The 26,525-nt window shown below is 49.9% G+C and overlaps 1 protein-coding gene across 2 annotated transcripts in view; it reads right to left on the bottom strand.

Moving 5' to 3' along the window:
- Positions 1–26,525, bottom strand: part of TLN1 (talin 1) — a 34,105-nt gene that overhangs the window by 4,922 nt on the left and 2,658 nt on the right. For both annotated transcript variants that reach the window (XR_010022095.1, XM_063081504.1), the window contains exons 2-48: positions 21,180–21,347; positions 20,845–20,942; positions 20,452–20,581; positions 20,193–20,345; positions 19,811–19,953; positions 19,586–19,713; positions 18,814–18,874; positions 18,074–18,178; positions 17,586–17,741; positions 16,735–16,836; positions 16,479–16,555; positions 16,088–16,268; positions 15,793–15,906; positions 15,572–15,680; positions 15,153–15,361; positions 14,894–14,992; positions 13,701–13,868; positions 13,216–13,510; positions 12,479–12,645; positions 11,482–11,610; positions 11,187–11,303; positions 10,983–11,096; positions 10,644–10,778; positions 9,750–9,878; positions 9,469–9,571; positions 9,104–9,312; positions 8,590–8,709; positions 8,183–8,380; positions 7,849–7,988; positions 7,577–7,670; positions 7,389–7,478; positions 7,152–7,274; positions 5,708–5,851; positions 5,059–5,220; positions 4,685–4,825; positions 4,409–4,590; positions 4,085–4,217; positions 3,743–3,844; positions 3,488–3,658; positions 3,253–3,402; positions 3,055–3,156; positions 2,856–2,975; positions 1,957–2,103; positions 1,620–1,786; positions 1,274–1,457; positions 1,058–1,183; positions 843–959 (exon numbers count right to left, since the gene is read on the bottom strand). Coding sequence is in view for 1 of the 2 variants with exons in the window: in XM_063081504.1 (XP_062937574.1) it covers positions 843–959; positions 1,058–1,183; positions 1,274–1,457; positions 1,620–1,786; positions 1,957–2,103; positions 2,856–2,975; positions 3,055–3,156; positions 3,253–3,402; positions 3,488–3,658; positions 3,743–3,844; positions 4,085–4,217; positions 4,409–4,590; positions 4,685–4,825; positions 5,059–5,220; positions 5,708–5,851; positions 7,152–7,274; positions 7,389–7,478; positions 7,577–7,670; positions 7,849–7,988; positions 8,183–8,380; positions 8,590–8,709; positions 9,104–9,312; positions 9,469–9,571; positions 9,750–9,878; positions 10,644–10,778; positions 10,983–11,096; positions 11,187–11,303; positions 11,482–11,610; positions 12,479–12,645; positions 13,216–13,510; positions 13,701–13,868; positions 14,894–14,992; positions 15,153–15,361; positions 15,572–15,680; positions 15,793–15,906; positions 16,088–16,268; positions 16,479–16,555; positions 16,735–16,836; positions 17,586–17,741; positions 18,074–18,178; positions 18,814–18,874; positions 19,586–19,713; positions 19,811–19,953; positions 20,193–20,345; positions 20,452–20,581; positions 20,845–20,942; positions 21,180–21,309 (6,474 nt within the window). In the remaining variant the exon portion in view is untranslated. The remainder of the gene's footprint in view (positions 1–842; positions 960–1,057; positions 1,184–1,273; positions 1,458–1,619; positions 1,787–1,956; positions 2,104–2,855; positions 2,976–3,054; positions 3,157–3,252; positions 3,403–3,487; positions 3,659–3,742; positions 3,845–4,084; positions 4,218–4,408; positions 4,591–4,684; positions 4,826–5,058; positions 5,221–5,707; positions 5,852–7,151; positions 7,275–7,388; positions 7,479–7,576; positions 7,671–7,848; positions 7,989–8,182; positions 8,381–8,589; positions 8,710–9,103; positions 9,313–9,468; positions 9,572–9,749; positions 9,879–10,643; positions 10,779–10,982; positions 11,097–11,186; positions 11,304–11,481; positions 11,611–12,478; positions 12,646–13,215; positions 13,511–13,700; positions 13,869–14,893; positions 14,993–15,152; positions 15,362–15,571; positions 15,681–15,792; positions 15,907–16,087; positions 16,269–16,478; positions 16,556–16,734; positions 16,837–17,585; positions 17,742–18,073; positions 18,179–18,813; positions 18,875–19,585; positions 19,714–19,810; positions 19,954–20,192; positions 20,346–20,451; positions 20,582–20,844; positions 20,943–21,179; positions 21,348–26,525) is intronic.

The raw sequence follows: 26,525 nt of genomic DNA, 5'->3' as shown, positions 1-26,525 counted from the left end.
GAAAGCAAAGAGTCCAGAGAGAAAACTAGTCCAGCAGCCACAGTGAGGGAGAGCTAATGAAAGTCTGAACTAGAGTGTTGACGGTGGGACTAGAGAGGAGGGATGGAAGGAAAAGAGAATGGAGAAAGGTGGTTGAGAGAACTTGGCAATGGCCTGGATATGGTGAATAAGACAGTGAAGTCAGAGGTGACTGAGGTCGAATCTTCAATGAGTGGGGGTTGTTACCACCATTAATAGGAAGTAGCATGTCAAGAAGAGCAGCTGGTTTGGAGGCAGTACATCTTGGTAGTGATGTCAAACAGACAGCTGAAAATAACTAAACTCAGAACTGAAAGTCAACTTCTTAGAGAATGATAAACTCACCAAAGGAGAGAATAGAGAAAGAAAGCTATTTGTACAATTCTGGAAAGGCCTCTCCATTTACTAGGTTGAGGGTGATTCAATGATGACTACAGAAGAGATGTTCGAGAAGCAGGAGAAAAGCCAGTGTCAAGAAAGCCAAAGGAAGAAATAACTTCAGACAGGTTTGTTAACAGAGCCAAATGCTTTGGAAATTGTGAAGAGGATGAAGGCCAAGAAGAGGTCACCAAATGTGGTAACTAACAGGCCACTGGTAACTAGATAAAGTGGGAGGGTGGTGGTGAACAAAGATATTGTCAAATGCTAAGGAGTGACTAGGTGAGAAGGGAAAGACACCAGTGAAGCTCACCTAAGGTGGGCAGTGAGAGAGAAGAATGCGTGTGACTATTTATGTTTCTTGAACACAGGTGGAGTACAGGTTCACAACCTATCAGGCTCTCTCTCTCTGATCCTAGTCCCTGATGCCCCAGACTTGTGCTTACTGCCAGTTCCTGTCGTATGTGCTCTGTGGTTGCCTCCAGGGCCCGTGTGCCTTTGGTGGCCTCATCTTCCACAGCTTTCACTGTCTTCAGCAATGATGTCACATTGGTCACCATCACCTGGGGGCATCAGAGGAGTGGGGAGGGGATCATTTTAAGAGATAGGAGGATAACATTAATCTGCTCCCCCTCCTGATATTGCTCTCATTCCCTCTAACCTTGGCAGAGTTCTTAAGTTGCCACACAGCAGGGTCATCCCCAACTTTGCCAGCTGCAGCCTTTGTTGCACTGATGAGGTCTCCCAGGGCTTTGGCTACATCTTTCACTGCATTGATCAGCACCACCTATGTGGGAGAGAGGAAGCTCTGCTCTGCGGGAGGAAGGAGGAGAACAGGAAGTGGTTCTGGCCAGAATTAGGGGTGTCAGGTAGATACCTGGGTCTCAGGGTCCTCGGCTCCCAGGCTGGCTGCACCCAGCTTGACCACATCAGCAAGGCGAGTGATGGTGGCCACGGAGGACTGAGCAGCCTGTGCCAACTTCTCCTGGCTCCCAGCTGCATTCTGCACCAGGACCTTGGTGTCCTCCACCAGCACCTTTGCAGTCTTCAGAATGCCTTCCCTGAGGGCGGGCTCAGCCTAGTCAGCTCTCCTAAGATATCCCCTATGCCTCCAGTCTGTCCCAGGTTCGCGATCTAGGTCTTCCCCAAATGAGCTAATGATACCCTACCTCTTCTGGCCCCATGCCCCAACCTGCCTCCCTCAGGCCCAGTTCCCTCCTTACCGGTGGTCAGCGAAAGTCTCAGCACCCTCACGATTAAGCGTGCCAGCGGTAGCAAACATGATGGTGGTGTCAAGGTCAGCAATGATACCAGACACAGCACTGGCTGCTGTGATGCAGGCCTGGGTGCCACGATTCCCAGCCTGGAGTGCAGCCAGGACGTGGGAGACCTGAGGCAGGGAAAGTAACAAGGTGACTTTGGTAGGTGCCATGTGAAAGGGAAAGGTCACCCATGTCTGGGAGAAGGGACAATAGGAGAGGGCTGGGAAGGCTGGAGGAAGATGGGAAAGGCTGCAGGGTTGGGGAGCCAGCCCTAGCCCACAGGGATGAGCACAGTCACCTTCTCAGAGACTCTCCGGGCACACTCTATGAGCTCCTTTTTGGTGTAGGCATCACTGGGGCTGCACTGCAGGGCGCCTGCCTTGGTGACCAGAGCAGCACAGCCATGGCCCAGCTCCTGTACCCGATGCTTGATGTGGGCACCTATCTGTGAGCAGAGGAAAAGAAAGGGATTTTATAAGAGGCACTCAGGGCACCTCCACTGTGTTTGGAGGAATCACTAACGATGTAGAAAAAACATGAATCATAGACTAATACAAGTGTGAGAAAAAGTTCCCAGCACGTAGACTTTTCTGGTTTCAGATCTTTTAGGCAGGAGGTCACCTCCTACACATGGAAAATAATAGCATGTAGGCACCAACTGGTGAGGATTGTGTTAAGCATAGTGGGCAGGAGAGAGAGGAGCACTTTATGCTTGGGCATTTGAGTCAAAGGGCCATGGGTTACATTTTGGCTCGTATGGGGCTGTGGAGGGTTTTAGGGTTGGGGATTAGGTGTGTCCTGCTAAGATCCAATTACTTGCTTCTTGGAAAGTCAGGAGCTTAGGGAAGGAAGAGCTTCATGGGCTTGTAACAAGGAAGAACTAAGAAGGGAATATAAAATAGACTTGCAGCATAGCAGAAAAGCAGCCATAGGCCCAGATGAGGTTCAACAGATGCAAGAGAGGCAGAACCAGGAAGTCTCTAGATCCTGAGCTGTCTCCTTTATCCCAGTGACTAAAGGCTTTGATCCTCTGTCCCTACGCAGAGCCCTGATCACTCTTTAGTGGAATGGCCCTGAGGTGTGTTCCCCTTTCTGTGAAAGACTAGAGTGGGGTGAGGGTGAGACAGCCCCAGAGGCTGACATGATGGGATTTCTCATAAGGGGTACAGGGAAGGTCAGAGCTGCCTCTATATTTACCTCTTCATTTTCAGCAGCCACAGCTGCAGGCTTGGCCTGTGAGGCCAAACGGCCATAGTCACTGGTCAGCTGGTTAGCAAGAGGGCCCAGCTCCTCAGGGCTGGTGTTTGACTTGGTTACCTGGTGATAATGGAAGAAGTGAAGTTATGTCTAAACTCAGCTCTTCAAGGGCAGTCCCCTTATAATTTCCCAAACTCACCATCTCCTGAACAGTGACTGCAATAGCCTTGGCGGTCCGCACCATAGTTGTCTGGTAATCCACGAAGGAACCTTCTGGTTCACCCATTGGTCCTTCATCTAGCTGAGGGAGGAGGAGATTGTCAGGGTCTCTGCCACTGTGCTCAGATGCCCTGGCCCAGGGTAGCCTCAGTGTCCACAGGTACCCCAAGACTCTAACCTGGTTGATGGCCTGGGTGATGGAGTCCACCATGCCACCAACCACCCCAGCAGCACTGGCTGCCTCGTTGAGGGTTGTTGTCAGGTCCTCTACAGCCTCTGTCATCATCTGCACAGCCTCGTCCAGGGCTTCCTGCGTGTGAGCTGCTTGCTGTGGGGCAGAGTGAGTGAGAGGAGGTAGCAGCAGTAACCTTGTACTAGTAGCAGTACTAGTCCTCCCATCCAACCTTCAGTACCTTGGGGTTACCCCCAGCCTCCTTTGCAGTGTACAGCAACTGCAGGGCAGACTCTGCCAACGTTTTAGTCTGGTCCAGGAGCGCCATCTGCTGTGGATGGCTAAGGGTCTTGGAGGCAGCACCCACTGCAGCCAGGGTGAGCGGCTCAAAGTACTGGGCCATCTGGGACACCTGAAGCATGGGGTTGGAAAGGGTGTCAGGTACCCCCTTCTCTTGCCCTACCCCCTGTGATTCCCCACATGTTTCCCTAAGTACCTTGTGTCCCAGCTGGGAAGCTTCAGCCCGGGCAGCACTGGCCAGTGGCTCAATGAGATGGGAGATCTCCTGCACTGCAGTAAGCATCTGAGTGTGCAAGGCCTGGGGAGGAAGTGGACGTTAGTCTGATTGTGACCTGTAGTAGGACCCTCTGGTGCACAGAACTCCCCCTCTTCCTTCCATACTGAACTACCTAATCCCCCTTGGCACACACTCTAGTCTTTTGATGTCCCTATGAAGCCCACTCCCTGATCCCCCATGTTCTTGGAGTCTGACTTCTTTCTTCCCCCTCACCTCTTATTTGAAAAACACAACCTTTCATATAACCCTCTTCCCCCTCACCTCTTGAGAGATTCCCTCACGGGGAGCAAGCTGCTGGCTGACTGCCGCAAGGGAAGCCTGGTCTAGGTCCCGCAGACAGCTGTTCAGAGCTGCAATGGCTGCCTCACACTCCAGCTGCCCTGGGGCCTTGTCCCTGCAGACATATCACAGGCTCCAACATCAAGAACATCCCCTTCAAACAAGGTTGGCCCATCTTTCCCCTGTATCCCCCAAATCTTGGACAGCAGTTGTCCTAGTCTATTCCATTGCACCACAGTGCCCACCTTCTCCATTCTGTCACCAATGCATGTCCCCCAGCCACAGCTGTTCTCAACCCCTCAATACCTCATGCTTGTAATGAGTTTCTTGATGGAGTCTGAGACAGTACGGGAGTGGCCAGCCAGCACTGACCAGCGCGGGGGGTCCCGGGGATTGACTGCTAGGGCCCGGGCTGTCTGGATGAGTCCTCCAGCACTCTCCAACATTGTCTTGGCAGAGATCACAATGGGCTCCATGGCAGCCCGGCCCTGGGGAGAGGGGAGGCAAGGAGATAAGTCTTGAGACTCCCCAGAAGTTAAGGTGATAAGATAGCCCATCAGCTCTCCCTTCACCTTGCCTCACCTCAGGGCTGATCTGGGCAGGAATACTGGAGAACTCAGGGTTGGATGCAAAGGCACTCAGATTGTCGACAGCCTCCAGCAGAGGGGCTGTTGCTGCTCGGCACTGAATACGGTTCTCTTCTGTGAAAGCCCCATCTAGTGCCTGGAAGTGACAGACAGGCCCTCAGGACTCAGACTGCAAGCATATGAAGTGGGGCTCAGGTCTCCCTCCCAGGGCTTAAAGGATTAGGGGAGAAGCTGGCGATGGTAAGACTGGATAGAAAGGGCTTGGGCTCAGGCAGATGCAATTTGGTAGAAGGCTTCAGGAAATGACTGGAGGACTCAGGGGAGAGGAGATCGGATTAGGTTAGGCAGAGTAATTTAAACACTGGGAACCTTGATGGTCTTGACAAGATTGGCAGTGCTGTTGGCCACCTCCTTGGCTGATTGTACAAACTGGCGCTTGGCAGTAGGATTGGAGGTACGGGCAGAAGCCAGGCGGCAGCTGTTACACAATGCAGAGGTGTGCTTGGCCACAATGGTGGCTGCAGAGAGCACCTGAGGAGAAAGACATGTGGAAGAACCATGTTGAGGGTAGAAGGCAAGTGTGCACACCCAAGGAGGAGACATTTTAGGATTGAGGGATGCAGAGCAGTCTATTTTTAAAAATAGGAAGTCTATTTTTTTTTTCCTGGAAAGTTTAAATAGGAAAGACAGAACCACCTGAAAAGTCAACATTTGGGAGATGAAGATGCCGAAAGATGAACTCGATGTGAGAGAGGGTAGATGAAAGACATACTAATGGAGAAATCACAATAAGGCAAGTAGGAGAGTAAGCTCAGACATCTATAGAGAAGTTGTGAATTTAGGAGATTGACAAAAGAATGATGAGAAATATGACAGGAGAAGACAGTTAACTAAAGAGAAGGCTGGAGACGGGTCCCTGCCCTCTCCTTCCCCACGTGTGCCACTATCTCCTTACTTCCCCATAGCAACGTTCCACCCTTTCCCAGACTTGCCTGTGGTACCTGCTCCCTTGAGTTACCTGGGCCTGTGTACAGCCAGGCTCCCCCAAACTCTGACAGGCCATCTGAATTGCCTGGTTTGCACGGGCAAACTGTGTGGGCTCCACCAGTCCTTGCTGTCCAGCTTGGCTATTGGGGTCAGAGACACCAACCAGATATGCAGCCTGCAGAGAGAAAAGGAGGTGGGCTGAGGAATAAAGATTGCAGGTGGGAAATGAATGATAGTGATAGTGGGGACAAAGGGGAGCAGGGGTAAGTTTAGAGAACAAGGTTGATTTTCCTGAGTTCTATGTATGTGGAGGTATATTAACGAACTACAGTTTATACTGTAAAAAAACACTCTCCTGTTTTGTTAAATAGGTTCAAACCTTTCAGAAAATTTAAAAAGTTAAAAGAAAAAAAAAGGGAAAGCCACACAGCAAGGGTTTTATCTAACTTCTATGTAGATATTGTAACTGTGTATGCTGGGGTTTAGGGTGAAAAGTATAGTTTACTGTGAGTAGCAGCAAAAAAATTTAAAAGCCACACACATAGACCACAAAAGCAAAACCTGTTTAAAAGACAAGATATAGCTCTAAAACTATGAAGGCTCCTAAGCTAATTAACATTTACAGCACCTTCAAGCTTGAGATTTGGAAAGAGGGAAGAGATGGGTCAGAATGGCTGCCTAAAAACTATTTTTATGATTGGAAAACCATCATAATGTTTGACTCACACTTCAATCAACACATGGCAGCCTTGCTTTTTCCTCTTTATGCTTTTCCAGAAATATGTGGTTAAAAAAAAAGAAAGAGGTTTAAAAAAGTCAAGCCATAGCTCAGTTAGTTAGAGCGCAGTGCTGATAACACCAAGGTCCAGGGTTTGATCCCTGTACTGGCCAGCAGCAAAAAAAAAAAAAAAAAAAAAAAAAAAAAAGCCAAGCCATTTAGAGCAGTGTACCCAATATAACAGGGCAAAGGGAGGTGGGGGAGATTGAAGGAGTAGGATAGTAGGCTTTCAGGGCAAAACAGTCTGAGATAAACTCTCAAGCCAATTTGTTTTAAGGATTCATTTCCTGGAGCAAAATACTCTCAAAGCCAAAACCTAGTTTTATGTTTGATAACTCAGGAAAAGACAAAGTTAAGTGGTGACTCGAGTCACCAAGGAAATTTCGTCACTGGTACTATTTTAATAAAGTAATAATTATGTGAAAAAATGATTTGTATACACTAACCAATACATACTGAGAAAGCCAGGGTTGGAAAAGACCTCATGGATGGACAGTGTAATCATAACCAAAGAACCAGGGTTCAGGTGTTACAGCAATTGAAATTGTTGGTGTTAAATAACTGCCGACAAACATCTCCATTTGAGGAGAGGGAATCCCAGTTTCCACAGAGCTGACTTTGCAAACATAAACTCCTTGAGACGAGGTGGGGTGGGGAAAGCAGGGGTTACTCCAGGAACTCGCATCAGGAAAATAACCTGTGCAGCAGCCTCGGTGAAGCCACAAAGTGCCTTGGAGGCTGTGGCAATGGCCTCTCCAAACTCCGGCAGGTTTCCGTTCTTGGCATTTTGGGAGATGCCAGTCATGGCCTCACCCAGCACCTGAGGAACAGAGGATATTAGGAGTGTCATATTGTATTCCCAGAACAGTAGAGTAGTACCTGGTTAGCTCCATCTTCCTGCCTTCTTCCCTCCTGGGTTCCTGGCTACACCTACCTTTGAGTTCTCCATTACACTGTCCAGGCAGCCAAAGTAGGACATGTCATTGATGGGTTGGACTGGGTTCTCCAGGAGTTCCCGGACCGTCTGTGTAGGGAGAGGGTGAAGTGAGATCCCAAGACACTTCCTTCAGCCCTCAACACAGAACCTCAACCTCAACCTCATCTAGCCTGCCAAGTGCCTACCTCCAATTCCCGCAGGGCATTGTCACATTCCTTTTGGCCAGGTGCCTGCTGGGTGCACATGGTGATGAGCTGGTTGATGCTGTCAGTCACTGCCCTGGGAGAGACAGAAAGCTGAGTGAATAGGTGAAGAGGACATCCTGGGTCCTGTATACATGGAAGTCTACAGATACTTCTCTTTTGCCTGTAACAGCTCCTAAGTTGGAAGCCTCTCATGAAATGCCTCCTCCTTAGTCCCACAAATTGTAGGCCTGGGCTTCCCAGCTGCTATTTACCTGGCTGCTGCGGCCAGCTGAGTCTTGAGGGTGGGGGCAGCAGGGTCCATGGACAGGGCTTTGGCAGCCAGAAGAAGTTTGCTTGAAGACATGGAGATGCCCTTTAAGTTGGACACGACCTGGGCCCGGTCCTCCTGGCTCTGTTGAAGATGAGAAGGTCAACATATTGTCCCTGTTTCTAAAAGGGATCTTCTTTCTCAAGCACTCAAGTACTGATAGAGATTGGGGAGGGGAGGGGAGGGAGCCAGGTGCAGGTCAGGACTCTGTGGTCACCCAGATGCTTGCTATCTAACCCTCGAAGAGGACCATGCAACCACTCTCTGCCTCTTCATACCGGAGCCTGTCCTGCCATCTCCACGCCAGCTTCCAGGAAGGTGCTGAAGTCCTGTCCAAATCGACCTGAGGCTCGAGCCAGGTCCTGAGGGGTTCCCCGAGAGGCCTGCACCAGTTCTGTGGCTGCCTGATTCAACCCAGCAGCAGCTTCATTCAACCGGCTCTGAGCTTCTTGAAATGTCCCAGTGCTGGGAGGAAGCTGCAGGGTCACAGGAAGTCAAACAGAAGAATGGGGAATGACGCAAGGGAGAGTTTGGTAAAGGAGAGCGGGGACGGTGGCACATAACCTGGAAGTAATGAAAGTGGACAAATCCGGGGAAGTCAGGGTCAGAGGAGAAGCCCAGAGGTAGGAGGGAGAGGCTTGGAGTTCCCTGACTCCGATGTTCCCCACACCCTTCATCCTCCTACCGAGTCACTCAGGAGTCGTTTGCTGGCGTCTCCAACTGTTCTCAGGGCATTATCCACATCTCGCTGGCCAGGCAGGCAGCTGACACAGCGGTTCAGTGCCTGGGTCACTGCTTTAGCTACCTGAGGTGGGAAAGGAGATGGGGTTGCTGAAGTGGAAACAGTTTGGGAGATCCCCTCGTCCCCTCATGGGACATGGGAGATAACCAGCTCTACAGTCTCTGAAAGTGAAAGGGGAAAGGGGGTGTTGTAGCCGAAGGTTAGGGTATCAAATGACAGTGACTAAACTTCCCCAATCTTGGTGTTTGGCTAGGCCCATGCCTTAGTCCAACTGAGACACCTGTACCAAGACTGACAGAAAGAAGGGTGGGATCCACAGAGGAGCTCTCAAGAGCAGATCTGAGAAGATGTCTCTCTGGCACGGCAGATGAGGCTCAGGGACTTTGGCTACATCAGGATGGGCCTTACAAAGGGCCTTGGGGGATTGTGAGGGAGCAGCCCCTTCCCAGCACTTGACCTGGGCAAGCCGCTGCTGGCTCTCAGGGTCCCCTGGATGGCCAGCTGCCTTTTTTGCCTCCTCGATGAGGCTGCTGGCCTTGTCCAGTACATCACTTGCTGTGTCAAGCACAATGGCCTGCACTGCAGGATCTGACGTCAGGGCAGCTACGCCCCTAGAGGCCTGGGCCAGTGACCGCAGTCCAGCAGCCACATCCCGAGCTGCAATACCTGGGGGAGACAAGGAGAAAGGAGGTAAGGGGAAAGGGGCCTTCACTGCCAGGCCCTGATCCCAGTGGTGTCCTCTGTCAGCCCCATCCCTCATTCAGCTCCCATTTCCCCACCTCCCTCACCTTACGCCCTGTTCCTGGCCCTCTGCCCACATACCTGCATAGTTCTCATTGCCCTGAGCCACCTCTCCCAGCAGCTGGGCAATGGCAGAGCTCACTGCTTTGGTGCTGTTGCCCAGGTCCTGGGCACACTTCTCCATCTAAGGACCAAGGGGGAAGACTCAGGGGCTCAGGGGAATGAGGAGGTGAGGAGAAGGAACTTGGGAAGGTATGTGGGGACAGCTGGCAGTTTAAATTAAGGTTTTGAGCAGTTCTGGGGCACAGCTGGGAAGGTAGACTTCAGTATTTGAGTACAAATGAGATCCTAAGAATACTTACTGTCTCCCCAGGTAAGGGTTTAAGCTTGCCATCTCGAGCTGCTGCCTTCACCTCCTGCAGGTCTCGCTCTAGATTCTGTACCACACTCAGTGCAGAATCCATCTCTAAAGGCCCACATGCTTCCTGAGCCTACGATGACAGGAAAATTCAATGTAGAAGGTACTGCTGTGTTTCACCAACGCCTCAGATTACACAATTATCCTGGTTTTAGGTTACATTAGTCCCCTCTTATTCATGGCTCCACTTTCTGTGGTTTCAGTTACCTGTGGTCAACCATGATCCAAAAATATTAAATGAGAAATTCCAGAAATAAACAACTCATGTTTTCAATTGTGTGCTATTCTGAATAGCGTGATGAAATCTTGCGCTGTCCCACTCCATCAGGCCTGGGACATGAACCATCCCTTTGTCTAGAGGATCCACGCCGTATGTGCTACCTGCTTGTTAGTCACTTAGTAGCTGCCCTGGTTATCAGATCAACAGTCACAGTATTGCAGTGCTTGTGTTCAAGTGACCCTAACTTTACTTAATAAGTGCCCCAAAGCACAAGAGTAGTGATGCTGGCAATTCAGAAACACCAGAGAAGCTGTAAAGTACATCCTTTAAGTGAAAAGGTGAAAGTTCTTGACTTAATAAGGAAACAAAAAAATTGTATGCTGAGGTTGCTAAGATCTATGGTAAGAATGAATCTTCTATCCATGAAATTGTGAATAAGGACAAAGAAATTCATACATAGTATGGATAGGGTTTGGTACTATCTGTGGTTTTAGGCATCCACTGGGGGTCTTGGAACACATCCCCTGAGGGTAAGGGGGGACTACTGTATTCTGCACAGATTCCCAATCAACCCAGGACTCCACCCTCATCTTCCAAAGCCAGAGCCAGCTCTCATACCTTCTGGGCAGCAGTACGGAGTTCAGCCAGTGCAGTGCCCAGGTTCTTAGCACACTGACTCAGCTGCATGGCTGAAGCCTGATCCTGAATCGTTGGTACTGAGGCCTTTGCAGCTGCCACCATCTTCCCACCTGGCTGTTGGGGAGCAGGGAGGCAGATGAAGTGTGCCATCTCCCATCTAGGCTTGGGGATAGGGACTAATGATGGTCAAGACATGGTGAGCACTAGAGCTCAGTGTTGGGAAAGAGGCTATTGGCAGAGATTCAAATTGTGGGAGATGTAGGGGTTTTAGAAAAGTGGAAGGAGTCTAGTCTGAGAAGTGGGGAGAGGATGCCTTGCCTGCAGGAAGCTCTGGCTTGCAGCAATGAGGGCTAGCTGAGCGCTGGGGCTATCGGGCTGAGCTTGGCTCCCTCGAACACCCTGTACCAGCAGCGGAATCTGCTCTGCCACTGCCTGTTGGTGAAAATGTCATGAAAACCACCTCCCCACAGGCTGGGGAAAAGGCTCCCACTTCCCACCCCCTCATGCTTCCTGGAGTCTCACCTTGCAGCTCTGCACTAGCAGGGGCTGGGGGCCAGCAGAGGCCTTGGGGGTGGAGGCTGCATGCTGGGCCGCAGCAATGGTCTGTGTAGCTGAGGCTGCAGCCTGCTTGGCTGCATGCTGTGAGGACAAAGTCATCAGGACAAGCCCCAGGCATTCTCATGCCCAGTCCCTAGCCTACCTGCCCATGCTATCCCCCAAGGAAATGTTAATTGAGTCTCTCAGCACGTCCTTCCCAGTTCATTCCTCCCACAGCACCCACACTCTCCCTTGCTCCTGGTTTATCTTCCATCCTCACCTCCAGGCGCTGCACCAGCTTTTTCTTGATGGCATTCTGCGCAGCCGCATTGGTGGCCATGCGGAGCCCTTCAGCTGCTTCCCGCAGCCGCTGCTGCTGCTCCTCACTGTCAGGGTGGGCGGCTGCTCCCTGAGGGAGAGGTAGACAGTCATCACCCAGCATCCCTGTGAATCCTAAACAAGCTCTTCTCTGACACCTCTAGACTCAGTTTAAAATTCACTTATTTTCCTGAAGTCATTTCTAACTATCCTCACTGAGAGATAATTTCTGTTGAGAGGAACTGCCCATGGAATGCAAATGGGAAGCCTCAAGGGTGCTAGGATCCCCCTGGGACGCTAAAATCCCTTCTTTAGGTGAAATTGTTTCTTCTTCCCTCCGTGGGGAAGGGGTCTTGTTTCTTCTTCCACTCCCTAGAGAATAACACAAGTGAGTGGAGGTAAGTAGGGCTCCTTGGGAAAAGAAGAACTCAGTTTAAAGCAGGGATCTCAGGAATACCAAAGCAAGGGGTCTGCTTACTCCTGCAGACTGAAGAGCTCCAGAGCCCAGGGGGCCTGAGAATCTTTTGACCTTCCTTCTGATGCTCCTCTGCTCCCTTGTGTCTCAGTGTTCTACTGCCTTGTCTTTCTCTGTATGGCTGGCAGGGGAGACCCTTGGAATTGAATGCTTACGTGCATTCACAGGAGAGACCAGAAGGGGAGGAATCCCAGGCAGAAACAAGGTAGGGAAAAGCAGGAATAGCAGACCTTGGACTTAAAGGAAGACAAAAGATATGGTTGCTTGCCATAGTCAAAGAGGACTCTGGCAGTCTCACCGGCTGAAAGTCTGGGCCACCGCCCACCTGCAGTGTTGGGAGTCATTTGCTTCCTAAGTGCTTCTATATTTGTTCTCTTATATTTCCTGCTTTTCCTGGATCTCTCCATCAGATGAGAGTGACCAGCTAGACCTCTCTACTTCCCTTCAGGGCAAGGTCTGGAGGTGTGCACAGAAGGCTTTGTACCTTGGCAGCCTCCACCATCTTGGCTGTAGCATCAGCCAGGATCTTTGCAGCACTTAAGAGCTTGCGTGAGTTTTCCAGATCACTCTCCCCTTCAGCGTCGGCCTTGATGGCATTGACCAGGTCGGACGTGGCTTGGGCCAGGATGCGGGCCTGTCGCACCATCTCCCCTGAAAGCACAGGGCACAATGATGTAAGGAAGCCAGAGACACTGAGAGGGAGGCAGGGTGGAGACAAGGTTACGGAAAGTGGCACAAACAAGGCAGACGGGGCTTTTGGGGATAGTAAAGACTGACAAAAGTTCTTCAGTGATTTCTTTGGGGTTATTTTTTTCTGAGTTTAGGATCTTGGAGAACAGATTTCCCAATGGGTTCTTATGGGAGGGAGGACAGTCTCCAACAGGTATTTTTAGCAAATAGTCTTGAGAAGATGAGACGCTCTTTGCGGGTGGGGGGTGGAATGTGGAAGGCTATCTCTTAATCACGCCACTTTCTGTATATTTTTTATGTGTACTTTGGCATATTCCTTAAATGCTCCAAGGAAGGCAAAGCAGGGCTTATATTCCTGCTTTATACATGGGGAAGCACAGGTTTCAGAGAGATTCAAAAATGAGCCTATACGTGTGAGGATGGTGAGAAGGCCACACTGTGCTGAGTCCTTAGGGGTGAGGTGTCTGCAAGGGAATGTCCAATGGGTTTGGGGAACCTCACTGGGTTGTCTTCCCAGGTGGGTGTCCTTACCAGCATCACCCATGGAGCTGAAGATGTTCTCAGTGACAGTAAGGATGGTGTCAGTGGCCTGGTCATAACGGCCAGCAGGCCCAGCCCCTGTGGCATGGGCTTTCACGTGCTGCAGCAGCTCATTCAGGGCCTGGGTGACAGCTGTGGCTGCTGCTCCTACCCCTCGCAACAGCTGTCCATCCTCTGTAGCTGCCTGGGAGGCAGACACACAGCCCTCCACAGCTTTGGCCACCAGTCGTCCGGCCTCCACCAGCTGCTCTTGGCAGACAGGTGAGCTGATGGTAGGTGCCACCACCTGTGGGCAAACGGAGTGTCAGAGATGTAGGCAAGGGAAAGAAGTCATGAGGTGGAGTATTTGTGATGTTCACAATAGTCCTTGGGATGGCTAATGAGGCCTCGGGAGCCAAAGAGATAAAATGAGAGGCTCGTGTGTGTGTGTAGCACTGTCACCCCTCAGCACAGGCTAGAGCAAACTTTGGGCTCACCTTGGTACAGGCCACCAGTTGGGAGGTAGACAGAGCACACTGCGTTGCTGCGGCAATAACTTGGGTCTGAAGCCCTGAGTCCTCTGTCCGCTGGGCCACACTCTTGGCCTTGAGGACCAGGGCTGCTGCAGCACTTGCCACTGCCTTGGCTAGTTGCATTAGCATGTCCTGTTAGAAAACAGCAGTTAGCATGACCTGAGATCAGGCTTGGGATCCATGGACACTTCTCAGAGGCGTAAGCTGCTTCATTATTCCCATTGACTCCAATCAGAGGACAGTATATGCAGAAGCAACCAGAACCTACCCCAAGCCCCTGCCTTCAGCGCCCAGCAGGACAGAACCCCCGCCAAAGAACAAACCTACACCAAGAGAAATGGAGCCTACACCAAAGGAAGAAATGCATGAGACGGATACACTCGGACAGTGATGGGGAGGGAGGGGCAGTACTCTTATAATGGGATGGAGAGAGGATTCCTCTTGTGATCCCTCCCCACTCCCAGCTTCCTTTCCCCACTTCTTCTCAATCTTGGTTTGGAAGTAGTCATCCTGGAGTCTTGGGTGCAAATCCCTGTACAACTCTACCTGATCCTATTTCCCAAACCCTGCCTTTGTCAGGCCTCCCCATCTCCCATCATGTTCTGCTCCCCCAGGAGGAGGCTGGGGGAGAGGTGCAGAAACGAGTGTATGCGGCTCAGAGAGGACAAAGCTGGGAAGGCCCAGGCCAGAGGCTATTACCGTAGGGGTATCGGGGGGAGATCGAACCCCAGCCCCTCTGGGTGCACATATCTGCATGGGAAATCCAGGATGAAAAGTCAGCTGAGGAAACTGGCATGGGGTGGGGAAGGGGGAGAGCTAGAGGAGCACTGTTCTCAGGATGCATCAGAGGGTGGGTTCAAGATACCCTCGAGTTGGAGCAAGGGCCATGTACAGAGAAGGCAGGGAAAAGATGACAAAGGGATGAAGAACACCACCAGTGCGGGCCAGGAGTGAACTAGTAAGTTTAGTTTGGATTCAGGGGTTCTGAATTCTCACTCTCAAATAAGAGATTGGAAGTTCCCAGTGTCATCCCCCCGAAACAGAGGTTCAGGTCAGTTTTGAGGGTCAATTCATAGAAGCAGAGATGAGGAACTGGATTCAGGATCAGAGGTTATCCCCTAGAAACTGGGGTTCTGGGGGTTGGGTAAGTCACCAACCTGGAAGTGGGGGTCAGTATCACTTTCCCCAATTTGCTGCAACAGCTCCCCACTGGCCTGGCCCACGTTCCCAGCTGCTTGCAGCAGGTTCTGACGGGGCTGTGGAGAGTGAACACCAGTCAGAAGCTGCCTAATTCCTGCCCACAGGCCCAAGGGTCTCACAGGCCCATAGGTCCCACACTGCCATCCTGCAACTTGGACTGCCCCCGCTCCTTGGGCTCCTAGTCTCCACCCTCGCCCCAACCCCATGGCCCCTGACCTCGGCACTGGCTGGTTGGGCACTGCGCAGCAGTTCTGACACTGCTCCCGCGAGGCCCTTTGCTGCCTGCAGCAGGGGCCGGCCACTGCTGCCTTCATCCTCCAGCAGGGCGGCCAGCAGCTTTACTCCACGGGACATCTCCGTCAGGTTGGAGGAGATTGTAGTGACTGCACAGCCCACTGCAGTATAGTCTGTTTCTGCAGGGTCTCCTGAGGGAAAAAGAGGAGCATGAGAGACAGGGCAGGCTAGACAACCGGCTAGGGAAGGAGCACCGTCATGCCCAGTTAGTCATATGCGTGTCTGAGAGAGACGTACACACATAGTCCCTTCCATAATGAGTCAAGATATAGTCACATGCATGCTTGTGCATGCTCGCTCTCCCCTCCCCCATCACACACAAAGGTTGTCATCCAGCCTACCTGCTGTCAGGTTCACCACGGAGGCAGTACCAGCTGTGATGGCATCTACCTGGGAGTGGATCTCATGCTTTGATTCATCCATCTTGTTCTTACGCCAGGCCTTAGAGGCCTGAGAGAAAGAGGATAAAACTTCAGGATCTGCTCTGGTTTGGTTAACCCCATCCCTATCCCAGAGTGTCCCAGCTTCAGTACTGCTGGCCTCGCCTTCATCCCATACTCACAGCATCCTGGCCAAGAGGGGGCAGGGTCTCAAAGTCATCCAGAGTGGCCTGGGCAGCCTGTACAGCCTGCATGCTGGAGTTAATGGTTCCAGTGAGTGCCTGCTGAGCTGAAGTCTAAAAGACAAGGGGAACAGTAATAGGAACCGGAATGAAATGTGTAGAGGAAAGAGAAGGTAAAAGAAAACTGGAGTCTAGGGAGAGGAATACATGGGAAAAGACTGCCTAACTTGTGCTAGGCCCAGCTGAGGGTGGGAGAAGGGCTTGGGCACTGTGGTGGAAGTGGAGACACTCTTACCAAAGGAGGCATGTGTCCTCGGTGCATCTGGCCACTGGTAATCTGCTGCTGGGCAGGTGGCATGCTGCCCACCTGGAAATTCTCAGGTCCAGAGGCTCCAGAGCGCATGATGGCAGGCAGGGCCACAGAGCCATGCTCCACTTTCCCCACCCGGTTATACTGCTGCTGAAGGACTGTTGACCTAGAAAGGGGGAAGACTATAGAGTACTCAGAGGACTTCCTCATCTCTACCCCTCCCCACCCAGTTATACTAACTTTGCAGATGTGAGTGATCTTATTACAGCCTGGCAGTAAAGAACTGTCCCAAGGATTCCCCACCCCATTAGTCTTGGGAGCCAAGTCTTGCCCTTCGTACCCCAGAGGGATGGGATAAGCCCAACCTCCTTCATACTTTTTGGGGGACACCGAGTCCTCCAGCATAGTAGACTCCTCGTCTCCCTCCAGCCCAAAGTGATCCTTGCTTTTCTTCTGTAGGAACAAAAAACAAACAAGGGTTGGGGCAGTTAAAGAAGAGGGAAGAGGGGAAAAGGCAGCCTTTTCTTTTCCCAGTCGGTCATTTTCCAGGACCTGGGTCTCCATTTCTAAAGGACTGGCCTGGGGAGAGGGTAAGGGAAGATGAGGAGAAGCCGGGGGCAGGCAGTACTCACCTTCTTGAGGATGATGTCTATGTAGCCGGCAATGAGCTGTGCGATCTGTTCCCCCTCAGTAGTCTGTACCGAGTAGTAGCCATCTTGGTAGTCCCCGAAATCCTAGAGTGACAACATGGGAACTCAGCAGGAAAGCTTGAATCTACCCAGGATGGAAAAGGGTAGAAGGGGAGGCCCAAGGTTGAGCTACTGAGGGTGCTTTCCCGTGCCAACAGTGCTCCAGGAAGTTGCCCACCTTTCTTCAACTTATTTCTTTATATTCTTCCTTGGAGGGAAATATTTTATTTCTAAGGAGTGGGCTTTGTGCCACACAGATTCAAATACATGTCATTTGGGAGATCTCTTTTACTCTCACCCTGATGAAAAAATTAGGAGGACATAAACATTTGTCATTAAATGACCGTACTTAAAGGCTGGCACCAGTATCCAAAATAGAAAAATAGCGTTTACTATAATTTCTATTTCTATCATGGGAGTACTTTATCAAGTTGGTATCAGATTTCAGTTCATAATCCCCAAATATAATTCCAAGAATTCCTGTGATCTCAGCTTGTTGATTACATTTTTGTTACGTTGATTTTATCAGCACCGCACTCTACCGAGTGAGCCACGGGCCGGCCCAGACCGTTACGTTGATTTTAAAGAGTAAGTCCATCAGCTGTTTCTTTTAAGGATCACTCTCCAGAAGGGAGTTTCGCTATCTACTCTAAACTCCATTGCAACAGTTCCAAAATACTTTTTTTCTGCAGTCACACTCAGTGTACCTACCCCAAGGCAGAGGGAAAGACCTCTGCAGCTGCTCCTTCTTTGGAAATCCCAAAGCCCTTTCTTGACAGAGCCCCCAGACTCACCAGGGTGAAGCTCTTGGGAGAGGCAGCCCAGCGTTTGATGTTGGTGAGGTTCCATTCCTGGATCACCTCCTTGGTCTTCTCATCCACTCGCATCACACACTCCTTAGTGATGCCCAGAAGCCTGGGCACTAGCTTATTCTTCCCTTTCATCTTTTCCTGTGAGGCAGAGGTTGAATGAGAGGCAAATGATCAGATCAGCTCTAGACCACAAGGGGATGCTGAGGTGGCGAGGAGGGATAAAACTAGGGAGTCCACGGATGGGCCAGGAGACGGCTCTGTTAGGGATAAGGGAAAACGCAGGGTAGGGAGGGAAATGGAGGTGGAGGACTGACAGCAGGCAGGTTTTCACAATACCAGAGCAAGGTAGAGAATAGGACTAAAAGGGAAAGGTGGGAAATGTGGCTGAGGGCAGGGTCAGAGACTTTAGAGAGAAAGAAAAGGGCAAGAGTGGGAAGTAAGGAGGGCAGTGAGAAGGGTCTGTAACCCACCTTAACCAGGAAGAAGGAGACACCATAAGTCTTGAGGGAACGGGCTAGCTTCACGTAGCGTACCTTGGCTTCAATCTCACTCATCTGCCCACAATTCTTGTGTGCCTTAGAGTACGAAATGGGGAAGGATTTAGCAAAATATGGGAATAATATCGCAGCTAAGGAGTTAAGATGGGATGTTAACTACAGCAGGAGAGTATTATGGGGACACAGGAAAGGTTCAAAATACAAGATATGAGAAATGAGCGGGTGATGGGATGGGGGCTGATCAGGGAGATGCAGAAGCGATGATTCAAGAGATATGGTTAAGGAACTTGCAGACATTCTGGAGACATGAAGGTTAGGAAGGAGAAGGTGAAAGAGAAGGTCTTTTGGGCTTAGTACTCAGAGTAGGGGTAACACCTTACATTTGGACAAAGATTATACTTTCACAGTAATTTTAGGTATACTATCTCATTTTGTTTTCCTGTCAATTCTATGCAGGAAAGGTATTGTTATTCCTTGTTAGAGGTAAAGAAAAGAAAACAAGAATATTGAACTGAATTCCACAGCAAAAGCAGTGACGATGCTGAGACAAAGGCCAAGTCTTCTGCTTTCTTGGCACAGGAGAGGTGGGAGAACAGCTTGGTGGGCAGAAGCGGGGTGCAGGAGATGGGGAAGAGGCAGGGTCCATTCAGTCAGTAGGATGAAGCAGCAAAGCTCCCCGGTCATCCCAAACACTTTCCCCTACCCCCATTCACCTGGAAGATCTTACGCTCTCCCTTCTGCTTCACATACTCCTTGGGCAGGAAGTCCTTCAGGCTATACCAGAAAAGGGAGGGTCAGCATGTAGTGGACAGCATCGGGGGACAAGTGGGCCATGAACTGTGGGCCTACAGGTGTGAGGAAGTATCTAGGACAGTGTTATCTCTGGGGAGAAGGAAGACTCTGAGGGAAAAGAGCCTGGAATGTCTTCTGAAATAGAGGTGATTTAGCATGAGCTCTTGAATGTGACCTGTGTCTCTCCCTGCAAGGGAAGGGATTGAGGGAATTTAAGTTGGAGGCTCAGTCCCTGAGGGTCTAGAGCACCATTTCAGAGAACCAGGAGGAGAAAGAGCTCCTGCGAAGGATGACCACGCACTTAGAAAGCTGAGAAAGCCATACCAAACTCTGCATTCTGAGAAATAACAGCGGATGAGACTTGTGAGACCGCCCTGTGAGGAGAATTTTACCCTGTTTCCCTCTGGCTACTGCAGCAAAATTCTTCAGAGAATCTCAAAAAAAAAAAAAAGTTACATGCTTGCTTCAGGGGTAGGGGGCAGGGGCAGAGATACTGAACCATGTTCATATTCTACACGGGGCCAGTGAGGAGAAAAATGGATGATGGCAGCTAGAAGGTACCCATGTGGGTCAAACCCTGGTACCTCGGAAGAGGAAACAGGGAGAAAAGGTCTGGGATGAAGACAGGCCTGTTGGGGTCACAAAGGCAGAAAGAGCTGGGTCCTGACAGGATACAGGATGTGGGTCACTCACTCGAGGAAGCCAGCCTTGTGCTTCTGCTCATTGTGGGGCCCAAACTGGATCTGGCATTGGAAGCCAGCAAACTCACAGGCCTTGTCGAAGGAGACAGGGTGGGAGCCATTCAGGATATCATCTCGTGCCTGCAGAGCACAGGCAAAGGTGAATGCTGTGTGTGGGTGTAGGGATACCCCCTACTGTGTTTCTGCCCTCCCCGCCCCAAGCCAAGTCCTCTTCTACCTGCACATAAAGAAGGTTCAGCTGTACAGGGTCTCGGGAATCCACATTCTGGTCTGAGTAGAAGAACTTTCTCCGCAGCAGCAACGTCTCATGCTCCTCCACTCCCTGCTCCCTCAGTGTCCGGCCGTGGTCCAGCCAGTTCACTGGGACAGAGAAGCCCCTCAATGCCAAACCCCCATGGCCCCTGTGCTGTTTGGTGTCTGGGTTTTTATTTCTTCATCTCCTACCTTCCCTCACTAAAACGTAAGTTCCATGAATATAAATTTATTACTGACGCATCCCCAGTGTGTAAAACAGTGCCTTGCAAAAGCAGATGCTGAATAAATAATGAAGTGGCTGCCCCCCCATTTCCAAGGCCCTTCTGTTTTCCAGTTCTGCTTACACTCGTCATCTGTGTGCAATTTCTGCTTTAGTTTCTCCATCTTCTTTTCGTCTCGTAGCAATGTCTTGTCCTTTCGTAAGGTCCCTGTCACCTCCTCCTTTTTCTCTTCCATCAGCTCTCGAACCAGTGAATATTCATCATGGTTAGTGATGCCTGGGGGAGGGGGATGGTTTGGTAGCTTCCCAGGCTCTGCATCCATGTCTTTTGGCAGAGCTGGAGCTTCCCTGCCTGGGCCATCAGCCCTACTGAGACCCCTTACCAATGCGGGCACAGATAGTCATGAGCATGTCAGTGACGGTCTTAGAGTCATCCACCATGATAGTCTTCACAGTTCCATCTAGCATACGGATCTTCAGGGGTCTCTGTTTCTTCCTATACTCCATGGTGTCCTGTTGGGCAGGAAAAGGAGGTAGGGACCTACTTTAAGCTAGGCGTATTACTTACTTTTTATACAGCAAGAGGGGAGGAAAGTGAAGTACTGAAAGGAAGACTATGGTGGTTCATTCAAAAGCAGGGTATTATAACTGCCTCTAATAGAAAGCAAGCATGGGGGAGGGGTCGGAGACAACAGATGTGAGCGCTGAAAACAGGAGGTAAAATGGGAGAACTGATGGAAGAGGATGCTGGTGGCCGTTGACGAAGTGATACTCACCCCATTTCTGAGCATGTAGTAATCCAAAGCTTTCCCAGCCTCCAGCCATATGCCCTTTTTAGGGTCATCATCTGACAGAAACAGCCCAAAGTCACTGGCTAAAAGAGAGGATGAATGACCTTATATTTATGAAGGCCTCAGTGTGGCTGGACAGCTGCACCACTGCCCATCACTATTTCTCCCATGACCTTGGCCTAAAGGGGAAGGAGAACCATGGAGAATAGACTTGAGAGGTGGGTAGCCTTAGGGGACAATGGGGTCATCCCTTAAGGCCTAAAGCCTGGGGACCAAAAGGGACTGAGGACTCCCTTCCCAGCCACTGTAGTCAGACTCACGAGGGCCAGCCAGGGCCTCTGGGATACGCTCTCGAATGATGCGGCAGGCGTCGTACACCATGGTAGACGGCTCAAACTGCATTGTCTTCACCACATTTCCAATGCTGATCTTCAGCGAAAGTGCAACCATGGTGGCAGCTTTTCCTCTCCAGCCTGGCTTTACCTGGCCTGAGGCATCAGGGCATTAGAATACACTCTCATTGGAGAAGAGGCCCCCCAGACAGCGGAGTCCCAGGGAGGAGTATTTTTGAAAGGAACTCACCAAAGCAGATAGTAATAAGGTTGTTTTTGTCTTATTAAATAATTTTAAAGAGTAAAAGCTCATTTACATCGAAAGAACCAGTCCTGACCATTTAAGAACTCTGAGGGAGAGGCTGGTCTGCAAGGTACAATAGAAAGTCTGAAAGGCAGTGTTACCTGAGGACGATGCTCTGCCCCCACCACTGGAATCTGTGCCTCCCTTCTTTCTTCCAGGTGTCTCTCTTGCCCTTTGTCCCTGCTCACCTCCTTTCCCAGCCCTGCCCCTGCCTTATTTTCACTTTGCCTGGTTCAGTATTTTTCTCTCTTTGTCTCCCACTGAGTCCTGCTGGCTTATCCCTGTCTGGGATTTTCAGAGCTCTGACCCAATTCATCACATGACCTTTCCTCTTATAGCTTTAGCCTCCTCTGCAAAATAAAGACATTATATTAGATAATTCCCAAGGGCTCTTGAAGCCTGCAAACAAACTCCAGCTAGCCTGGCAGGGAGACCAAATACTGGCTGTTCAAACCATCCAGGTCCCCCTTGCCTCAGCTTTACTCTAACCTGAGATGTTCAGGGCCTCCCCAAAGAGCCTAGCCCCATATTTGGCTTCCCTGACAATCAAGCTAGAATTATGATTCTGTAGTCCAAAGGGATCTCAGAAATTATCTCGTCAACTCTTCAATTTTGCAGAAGGGGAAACAGACCCTGCGAGGTGAGGATAAAGTTTCAAGACAGGTCAGAGAAAGAGCCCTGTCCTTCTACCTCATTCCTTACTTCTTCCAAGCTACCAAGTCAATACTCGGTCCTCCTATGCTCTTTCCAATTAGGCAAGTCCTTCTCAAACTCTTTCCTCCATCTCAGCTGCCTCCCCTGACAGTATTTTCAGTGCAGCTCAGCATACTAGTCCTACCCCGGCTTACTCCACCCTCCTGGTACCAACTCTCAGCGAGCTGGAGGAGACACTAAAGGTGGAAGGTGGCCCACAGGAGGTGAGAAGACAAGCCTGGCAGCTAATGATGCAACCCAGTTTGGTAAAGGGATTGGGTGCCTTTTAACGAAGAGAATGATCAAACCCAGGCTATCCATTCCTCTGCTGGCAAACTGCTAGTCCCAAGGGGGAAAAAGCAGGACTAGGGGGAATGGTTGAGGAGCAGATGTGGGGGTGTTAGGATTCAGAACCAGGGAAGTCGGGAGGAGGCAGAGGGTGAAGGGGTTTGAAGAGCTGAGTTGGGCATACACCTACAGCCATCTGATCTTTGACAAAGGCACCAAGCCTATACACTGGGGAAGAGACTGCCTCTTTAGCAAATGGTTCTGGGAGAACTGGATATCAATATGCAGGACAATGAAACTAGACCCATACCTTTCACCATACACTAAAGTCAACTCAAAATGGATTAAAGAATTAAATATACACCCTGAAACAATAAAACTTCTTAAAGAAAACATAAGAGAAACACTTCAGGAAATAGAACTGGACACAGACTTCATGAATACAACCCCAAAAGCACGGGCTACCAAAGGAAAAATAAACAAATGGGATTATATCAAACTAAAGAGCTTCTGCACAGCAAAAGAAACAATTAAAAGAGTTAAAAGACAACCAACAGAGTGGGAGAAAATATTTGCAAAATATACATCTGACAAAGGATTAATATCCAGAATATACAAGGAACTCAAACAACTTTACAAGAAAAAAACAAGCAACCCAATTAAAAAATGGGCAAAAGAGCTAAGCAGGCATTTCTCTAAGGAAGATATACAAATGGCCAACAGACATATGAAAGAATGCTCAACATCACTCAGCATCCGGGAAATGCAAATCAAAACTACACTGAGATGCCATCTCACCCCAGTTAGGATGGCTAAAATCCAAAAGACTCTGAACGATAAATGCTGGCGAGGTTGCAGAGAAAAAGGAACTCTCATACATTGGTGGTGGGACTGAAAAATGGTGCAGCCTCTATGGAAAATGGTATGGAGGTTCCTCAAACAGTTGCAGATAGATCTACCATATGACCCAGCTATCCCACTGCTGGGAATATACCCAGAGGAATGGAAATCATCAAGTCGAAGGTATACCTGTTCCCCAATGTTCATCGCAGCACTCTTTACAATAGCCAAGAGTTGGAACCAGCCCAAATGTCCATCATTGGATGAGTGGATACGGAAAATGTGGTATATCTACACAATGGAATACTACTCAGCTATAAAAACGAATGAAATACTGCCATTTGCAACAACATGGATGTACCTAGAGAGAATTATATTAAGTGAAACAAGTCAGGCACAGAAAGAGAAATACCACATGTTCTCACTTATTGGTGGGAACTAAAAATAAATATATAAATTCACACACACACACACACACACACACACACACACACACACACACAAAACGGGGGGGGGCGGGGGAAGAAGACATAACAACTACAGTTCATTGAAGTTGATACGACAAGCAAACAGAAAGGACATTGTCGGGTGGGAGGGAGGAGAGAGAGGTGGGAGGGAGGTTTCGGTAATGGGCCACAATAATCAACCACATTGTATATCGACAAAATTAAAAAAAAAAAAAAAAAAAAAGAGCTGGGTTGGGGAGAATTGAAAAGCTAGGTAGAAACGGGAGACAGGAGGCAGATGTGAGAAAGGTCTGTCTGGATCAGGGGTATGGTAACCAGTGGCTGGCAGACCATTTCTGACTTTATAAGCAGTCCAGAGTGTCTAAAAGAACCACATCTTGCTCTCTGTCTTTACTTCCAAACAAGGGAAGACCCTCCCAGACTCCCCAGTTCCAGCTCTCTGCCCCCTCCCCATTCCTGGGGCATCTCTCCCAATAGCTGGACAGACCTGACTGTGGGACTGCTGATCACAAAACAGTGAGGGCTGGAGGGTCAGAGAGGCTGGTGGAGTCCCAGGAGCTGAGAGCAGGACTGAAAGGACCCTTCCCCCTAAGCTGAAATGCATGTCTCCCCCCATTTCCTCCGGGCATATGGACTCCCCCTTATTCCTCAAGCACGGAAGCCTCTGGTGAGACCCCGATAAGGCAGCTGAGTCATGCCTACCCTTACTCCCAGGCTGGTCTAGAGTTGACAACCACATTGCTACGAGAGGGTGGGGGGAGGTGAGGGAACTGATCAGTGAATTGGGGGTAGTGGTGGCAAAGAACAAGGCCCCTAGAGGTATGAGTAGAAGCTATCCAGTTCTTGCTCTGGTCTGAGAACTTTGCTCCCCTTTCTGTCATGTTTTATGGAACAGCAACAACGTCCCCCCCACAACTGTGTCCCCCTCCCAGGGAACTCCTCCTCCCTCAATACATTCCTGAGATGCATTCCAGAGGAGTTGGGCAATTGTAGGGGGGGAATGGAGGACAGGAGGTCAAATCCCAGCAAGGAATGGAATGTAAGTGTATTGGGGCTAAGACATGAGGGGTACGTAGAGAATTGTCAGAGCAGATACCCACAAAGGGAATTGCAGAAAGATACGGAGTTACAGAAAGGAACAAAGGGAAAGAGAAAGCTGAAGATAGAGTCAGAATGTAAGAGGGTTGGGGGAGTAACACTCAGTCTGTTACCAAATTTGGCCTCTGAGTCCGCAACCACGGGGAGGGGAGGAGGGGGGGCCGGTTTGTGGGTGAGACTGACATATCCGGCCTCAGGCTGCTGGAGGCTCATTTAGGGCTGGACTGGGCAGCTGAAGGACTACCCAGCTGAAGAAACTTTCCCCAACACAGCCTCTCCACACCTACACATACACACTCATTTGTCCCAAATACACTCCAGCCTGTGCAGAGCTCTTTCCCACAAAGCTACCTACATTGTCTTCACATACACACTATCTCAATCACATAGTCCCTACATAGATCCCCTCGTGACTGCATCATCTTCTCGTGGGGATCCCATTCCATGCACACAGTTTCCCCACAAATACACCTCCATCACAAGCAGACCATGCCCCAACCTCTTTTCTCCCATTACATACATATTCTCCCTCCATTCACTAGCAAGCACTCCTTGAGGGCCTGTTGTGGGGAAGGCTGGGCCAAACTTTCAGTGGCTGGGAACCAAGATGAGTAAGACCTAGCCTTTGCCTTCCAGGTGCTCCCACTCCACAAGATGAGTAGATGAGCTAAATACAGAATTACAATAGAGGGCAGGATGTAAGGTGCATGCTCAAACGAGAGATCCCTTTAGGTTAGGGAAGGCGGCCCAAAAAATCTCGATCAAACTTGTCACTTGAAGTTAGGATTTTAAAGAATAAAGCTAATAAGAATTAATAATGATCTGTCATTTATTGACTATATGTCAGTTGCATTGTATACATAATTTCACTTAATCCTTACAATAACCTTGCAAGGTAGGTGTTATTATTTCCATTTTTACAGGTTAGGAGGTTGAGGCTCAAAGAAGTTAAATACTTGTTCAAAATATTTGTCCAAACAATAAGTTGTGAAGCCCAGATCCGAACCCAGGTTCTCTGACTTCAAAGCCCAAGTTCTGTCCACCATGCTAGCCGTTGATGAGTCAGGGGTAGCATTCCAGGCAGAGAGAATAGCATAAGCAAAGGTGGAGAAGCATGAAATCACGGAGGAGCATTCAGGGAAGTGAGCAGGCAAGCTGGTTGAAGTACAGGGTACCTGCAAGGGAGCAGTGGTGGGGAAGTCAGGTTTAGGATGGAAAGGCAGGGGAGGATTAGAGAGGACTATGAGGAATTTTACCTACTGGAGGGCAACAGGAGGCTTTGAGCAGAGAAGAGACATAATCAGAACTGGTTTTTAGGAAAATAACTCTGGCAGTTACCTTGGAGATTGGTTAGAAGGACATAGTATTAGTATGAGTAAGAGGTAATAAAGCCAGAGTTAGAAAGGTGGAGAGGAAGATGTCACTCAGAAGAAATTTTAAGAGGTAGAACTAACAAGACCTGATGACAGTCTATTCTGTCAACCCTCAGGGACCAGAGCCCAAAGCTGGGCTGGGATCCCTTAGCTTTCTATTGCCAGTAGCCACTTAGTAGCTGGGGCAGCTTGAGTTTAGGTAAGGAAGTGGGAAGAGGGAAAAGGATCAGGTTGGGCTGGGAATGTAAAAATGAGGCCATGGTTAGGAGAT

This window comes from Cynocephalus volans, chromosome 17, assembly GCF_027409185.1.
Source record: "Cynocephalus volans isolate mCynVol1 chromosome 17, mCynVol1.pri, whole genome shotgun sequence".
NCBI classification, from domain to species: domain Eukaryota; kingdom Metazoa; phylum Chordata; class Mammalia; order Dermoptera; family Cynocephalidae; genus Cynocephalus; species Cynocephalus volans.
This window is presented reverse-complemented; position numbering and strand designations above follow the sequence as displayed.